Source organism: Rhincodon typus, chromosome 20 (genome assembly GCF_021869965.1).
Source record: "Rhincodon typus isolate 14 chromosome 20, sRhiTyp1.1, whole genome shotgun sequence".
Taxonomy (NCBI): Eukaryota; Metazoa; Chordata; class Chondrichthyes; order Orectolobiformes; family Rhincodontidae; genus Rhincodon; species Rhincodon typus.
Window position 1 is genome coordinate 26,456,533 of NC_063351.1, and position 6,496 is coordinate 26,463,028.

General features: G+C 39.7%; 1 protein-coding gene across 5 annotated transcripts in view; it reads right to left on the bottom strand.

The window, feature by feature from the left end:
* Positions 1-5,862, bottom strand: part of LOC109915981 (phospholysine phosphohistidine inorganic pyrophosphate phosphatase) — a 160,599-nt gene extending 154,737 nt beyond the window's left edge. For 3 of the 5 annotated variants that reach the window (XR_007264280.1, XR_007264279.1, XM_048608913.1), the window contains exon 1: positions 5,638-5,859. Coding sequence is in view for 3 of the 5 variants with exons in the window: in XM_048608913.1 (XP_048464870.1) it covers positions 5,638-5,786 (149 nt within the window). In the remaining 2 variants the exon portion in view is untranslated. Of the gene's footprint in view, positions 1-5,637 lie in introns of all 5 variants that reach the window. The other 2 variants (XM_048608912.1, XM_048608911.1) reach the window with 2 other exon arrangements.
* Positions 5,863-6,496: the final 634 nt, after the last annotated feature.

Sequence of the window (6,496 nt, forward strand, 5' to 3'; positions counted from 1 at the left end):
GAAGGGTCTAGACCTGAGACGTCAGCTTTCCTGCTCCTCTGATGCTGCTTGGCCTGCTGTGTTCATCCAGTCTACACCTGATTATCCCTAGTACAGTATCTGGGTCTCTGGATTAACAGTCCAGTGATAATACCATTAGGCCATTGCCTTCGCCAAATAATATCCAGCTTGGGCTAACAACTGGCATTCACGTCACACAAGTGCCAGGCAATGACCATCTCCAACAAGAGAAAATCTATCCATGACCCTAGACATTCAATGACAGTAACATCATGGAATCATCCACTAGCAACAGCCAAGGATTTAATATCAACCAAAAACTGAACCGGACTAGCTGTATAAATACTGTGCCTATTAGAGCAGGAAACCTGCACAAGTGACTTACCTTCTGGCTCCTTGTCTACCATCTACTAGGCACTAGTCAGGAGTGAGCTGGATTATACCTCATTTGCTTGGATGAGTTCAGTTCCTGCAACACTCAAGAAGTTTGACACCACGCAGGACAAAGCAGCCCACTTGACTGGTGCCACATACACAAATGTTCAGTCCATCCACCACTGAAGCTCAGTAGTAGCACGGTGTACCATCTACAACATGCATTGCAGAAATTCCCCAAAGCTGCTTTAATAGCACCTTCTAAACACATGAACACTGCCATCTAGAAAGATCAGGGCAGCAGATATATGAGAACAGCACCAATTGCAAGTTCCTCACAAGCCACTTGCCATCTTGACTTAGAAATATATTTCCATTTCTTTGCTGTTGCTGCATCAAAACCCTGGAAATCCTTTACTTCCCTACCAGCATCGTGGGTATACCTTCACCAAACGGACTGCAACAGTTCAAAAAGGCAGCACATCACCACCTTCTCAAGGGCATTTAGGGATGCGCAATAAATGCTGGCCGTCAATGAAGCCCACACCCTGTGAATGAATAAAACAGTACACTAGTCAGATTCAGGTACCCTAACTGATTTTCCTTTTGCAGTTGACAGACTGGATTCTGTCTTCATATTTCCAGTGTACTTGGTAATCTTTTTCTGAACATTCAATCTCGTTATATCACATGCTCCACAGTTGTTGACCAGCTTTTAATCCAGTCAGATCCTAACCAGTTAAAGCCAGGAAGAGACATAGAAAAGTCAAGGAAGTGTTTCTGAAGTGAAAAAAAACTCAATTTATTCTGCATTATCTGTGCTCGTTTTTATTATTTTGGTTTAAATATGAAAGGACAACCGCTAACAGCAGGTTAAATATTCATAGGACTAAAGAATATCATGGTGTTGTACCTATTTTTGACCTGGGATTTAATAAATTAGTGCAATGTTTGGATAAATTAAACCACAACAGACTCAAGGTATCTTGTAAATCCAAAATATGAAAAGAAAGCACAAATCACATCCTCCAGTAGAATTACAATTCTGGCAACTTAACAATTTCCTGTTACTGACAACCAGCCTTTTGAGGATTGTGGAAGTAATTCTACCCCAAGCCAAAAATGAGCAAATTGACAAGATTAAGCTTAATGAAACACTCTAAAGGCACATTTCTTTAATTTTTACCATACAATATTAATTATAGTCCAATAAGGTAATTGACCAATGGAACAGGTGGCAAACGACCCATGCTGAAAAAAACCTCATCACATCAAAAATAACATAATTTCTAATGCTGTACATTCATAATTCACATGAAAATCATTTCAATTAGTAATGACAATAATGAAAATTCCATAATCCTTTGTGCTGGAATCAGGCAGGGGTCAGGGAGTTGGTGGGGGTGGGGGTGGGAAGAGGAGGTAGGAAAAGAAAGGGATGATTAAAGCTAATTAAAGCAGAAGGCTGTGATTAAACCTGCAATCAGGTCAAGCCTCCCACTGTAACATACAAACTATTGGAATATTGCAACTATACAAAAGTCAAGGTTTTCCTACTCTTGACACATATACAAAAAGTATGATTTTAACATATTTTTGCATTTCCATAATGTATTTCATGCTCCCAGGGTGACTAAAACACTGTGCAGCCAATAAAATGTAGTCACTGCTGAAATCTATAAAACACCATCAGTACGCCTGCACAACACTAAGATCCATAAATGTACTTTTTTGTTTAAATTGATGAAGCATTTCATTTGATCTGGACATCAGGAAAACTCCTCTACTCTCCTTCAAAATACCACAGTTACTTCTCATCAACCAGTCCAGACATGTTAGTACAAAGAGACAGTGACATTACCATTTGCCACAATAGCCCCTGCAGATCAAAGACATGCACTTGTTAACTGAATATTTAGAATAGTTGTTGTAATTTTTAACTACAATGTTAGAAAATATTGACATTCAACAAACATAATAGGTGTAGGAAATAACAAAAGTTTTTTTTTCAAAACTACCTGTGGCATTTATAGATAGGAACTGAGCAGCTGTTTCAATGCTCACTGTAAACTTTCAACATTATGCTAAGCTCCTTACTGGACCCTGAAGCAACTTCAGAGATGATCCTTTCTCTTCTGAAATTCTTGTTGTTGAATAAACCACTTCAATAACATTTTTATGCTAATTATTAAAGCACAGAACAGTCACAGAATATAGCCAGAATGCAAAAGTTTACTGCAAAGAGAAAAAGAGCTTCTTTTTGTTGATCTGGTACTTACATCAACTTGCATTGGAGTAAAAACAGCATTAAGTTATAGGCCAATATAATTATTATCAAATATTGGTTAAAGACTAATAATTATAAGCAGAGTTGATTAACTATATAGACTAATTAATTCATTAAATCAAGGTTACATCAAATTGGCAGAGCTTTGCTGCAACTGCAGTATGTAAGGGTCTGTTGATAGCACAGTGAACCTACACCATCACATCAGCAGTGTCTGTTTTCCAAGGTATTTCCACAGACACTCATTAAGCTTAAGTCAGAGGTGCAAACATTTCACAGCAGAGTGGAAAGACACAGTTGCTTAAACATTTTGTTTCAGAAGGCAGTCACCTCGTGTATTAGTAGATAGTCCAAGTCTGATTAATGGTAAAGAATAGGAGAGTGTGATTAAAAGTCAGGCAAATAAGGGGATTCCATGTACAGTGTTGAAGAGGCCTTGGCCTTTGCCCTTAACCAATAGCTGTAAGGCTCCTGAGGCTAGTACCGATAATGGCAAACTTTACAAGGTGGACGAGCAAACTGACCAAGGTACAAGCTATTCAAATAAGGAGAATAAAGTCATAGAGTAACACAGTATGGAAACGGGCCCTTCAGCCCAAGTTGGTCCATGCTGACCATGGTGCCCAATCAGCTAGTTCCTATTGCCCACATTTGTTCCACGTCCCTTCCCACCAATGTACCTATCTGAATAATTTTTTAAATGTTGCTATCGTACCTGTTTCAACCACTTTCTCTAGCAGCCCATTCCATATACACACCATTCTCTGCATGAAGAAGTTGTCTCTCATGTCCTTCTTAAATCTTTGAGAAGTAAAAAAGGAATGTGGTAGTGTTCGAAGACAGTATAGCTAAGGAGATACATACAACTCTCTGCAACCATGACAGAGAGCTACACAAGTTGTATTGCCTACTTGGTGCCAGGATTAAAGATATCTCCTGTGCCTGGAATGAACTTGGAGTGGGCCAGAGAGGATCCAGTTGTCTTGGTCCATGTAAAAACCAATATCATAGTTAGAACAAGATATAATATTCTGTTGAGGGTGTTTAAAGAGCTGGAGCACCAACTAGTCAAATTACACCTGAAATCATCAATATGTTCACTCTTTAAGGTGTTTAGTTTCAGTACCTTCATTATGTGAAGGGACTGAGGCTCTGAACAATGTGCAAAGGAACGAAACCAGAATGATAGCTCACCCAGGAGTTTACTAAAGCTATATATTTTTTTAAAATCCAGAAAAAGTACCGTTACACATAAATGATTTTTTTCTTCCCCATCACCATATCCGTGATACTTTTTTTCCATCTATTAACCACCAACAAATCACTGAGTTTCCAAGTGAACAATTTACATGCAGACTGTTAAAGATGATATAAACCATCAAAAGATGAGGTGGGGGGGGAGAATGTTCATGCTTTGTCTTTTTTCATATCTAGAAATGCTGTTACATACAACTGTTACTTTTCCCCATCACCAAATCACTCTGGAATTTTATTAGCCACTTTAATACTATGTCCAATTCTGTTCAGGCTGTGGGCATAAAGTGGTGATTCACTTATGTTCCTAAATGTAGGACAAGGGTAGGAGGGAATGCTCTTCTGGACCAGCAGTACTGTCCCTACCTCTGAATCAGGAGACCCTGATTCAAGTCCTACCTGCTCGAGGTGCATGATAACACCTCTCAACAGGTTGTTTAGAAAATTATAAAAACTACTGTTCCTAAATAAAGGATGAGGATAGGAAGGATGGCTCTTGTGGTGCAGTGGTAGTGTCCCTATCTCTGGGCCAGAAAGTACACGGTTCAAGTTCCACCTACTCCAGAAGAGGTTGATTAGTCTGGAGGTGCAGGCTGGTAATGCCTGCCTTTCTGTAAACTTGTTGGATGAGGCTCCAGAGGGTGGTTCACATGTAGAATGGACTTCCTAAGGAAGTCGTGGATGTGGGTACAATTACAACATTCAAAAGACATTTAGATAGATATATAAATAGGAAAGATTTGGAGGGATATGGCCAGGAGCAGGCAGGTGGGACTAATTTAATTCAGCACAGACTGGTTGGACCAAAGGGTCCGTTTCCATGCTGTATGATTCTATATTCTTCTGGGTGACAGTGGACAGGACAGAGGTCATTACAGCTAGCCTGATATTGTTCTAAACCCAGCCCACATCTAATAGTACCAACTGGATAACAAACTGGAATTGGATCCTTGGCTGACGTTTCCCTCCCTATCACCATTTAGGTCACAGAACTGTTTTATAAAGTCATGGGAGCCCTTTCTAATTTCCCAATACAAAACTCAATGAATGTCAGTCATCATGTTTGAATTCAAGCAAAGTGTCAATTTTTAAAAATCGAAAAAGGAGTCTATTTAGGGAAAAAAAAAACACTTGGGGTTGTTATTTTAGTTTCAACTACAATAAAGTTGTGAAGGTGTGCAGTACGAAATGTAAGGGAATTTGAGCTCTTGCCATGTTGTGTTCAGCAGGTTTTACCCAAGCACTTTCAGCTGATATCACAAAGAGTGGGAACTTTTATGGAAAACTCTGGAAATTTAAATAATAGGTGGCTTTCAAAAAAAGTGGAGGAGTCGAGTGAATATGTTGGGTGTCTCGGCCAGAAACAGACTAAACTATTTGATTAAAACAAAGAACAGCGGTTGTTGGAGATCTGAAACAAACTAACAGAAAGCGCTGGAGAAACTCAGCAAGTCTATTTCTCCAGCGCTTTCTGTTTTTGTACCACTTGATTGTTCGGCCCAGTTTTTATGGTTCATTAGCAGCCACTAAAGAGGTGGAGGCTGGCCACCACACTCCATTGCATATTCTAAGAGGGTCAGCGGCATATACAATATCCTCAAAAAGGCTAGTGTTTGTTGTTTGTCTGACAAGGAACCGACGCTGTGCCACTCCACAGAGAACTGAGGGTGAGCTTCTCCCACGCTGAGCGAAAGGGCTTCCCATGCAGGTTTGACACTCACCTTCTGACCGCTTCTGTTGAGCCGACAATGGGAACCCCTCCTCCTTCCCCACTGTCATACAGAACCCCACTAATATCTAACAGCACTCCTCTCACCCTTCCAGCGGGTTTACACCATTCGGCCATCATGGAAATTGCAACACGCTGCATTTCGGGAGATGCAGTCTGTTAGATACTGCGAGTTGTTTAGCTCAAGAGGAAGTGGACTACACATGCCAATAGCCTGCGCGATAGTGCTACCTCCCAAAGTCTCAGGCAATAATTGGCGTACAACCTTAACTCTGCTCAGTGTCCAATCCGCGCTATATTTCCACAGCACCGGGCTGTATCGTACAACACAGGAATGTGCAATGCATGCAAATAGCGATAATACTTACTGAAATATTTTACGAATGCGATTACAGAATATAGTATGGAAATCTGAATGGCATTTTATTATTCACCTATTCAATTCAGTACATACTGCTGGTGTATTAAAATTAATCCAAGAGTAAGTCATACCAGTTTATGACATAAATGTTCGAGTCAGTGTCAAATGTGTCTTCCGTGTCCTTTAGAGGTTACATTGTGACCAAAGGATGCCTTAAAGTGATTGTGTATGAATATGCTTCAAAACATTAAACAATGAACGACAAATTCTTCTTATAATTTTCAAATACATGAAATAACAATGCAGTAATTTATTATATTCCTCTGGCAAAACAGGGAGAACACAAGTATCGGCACTGCCAATTCTCGCAGCATTGAGCGAGGGCGTAATATTTGTATTATAAGGAAACATGTAAAATATGTACCATAAGTTATGATAAAGAAAATAGAAGGTAAGCTATATATTACGCAAAGTCTGTCCAGATAGGAGG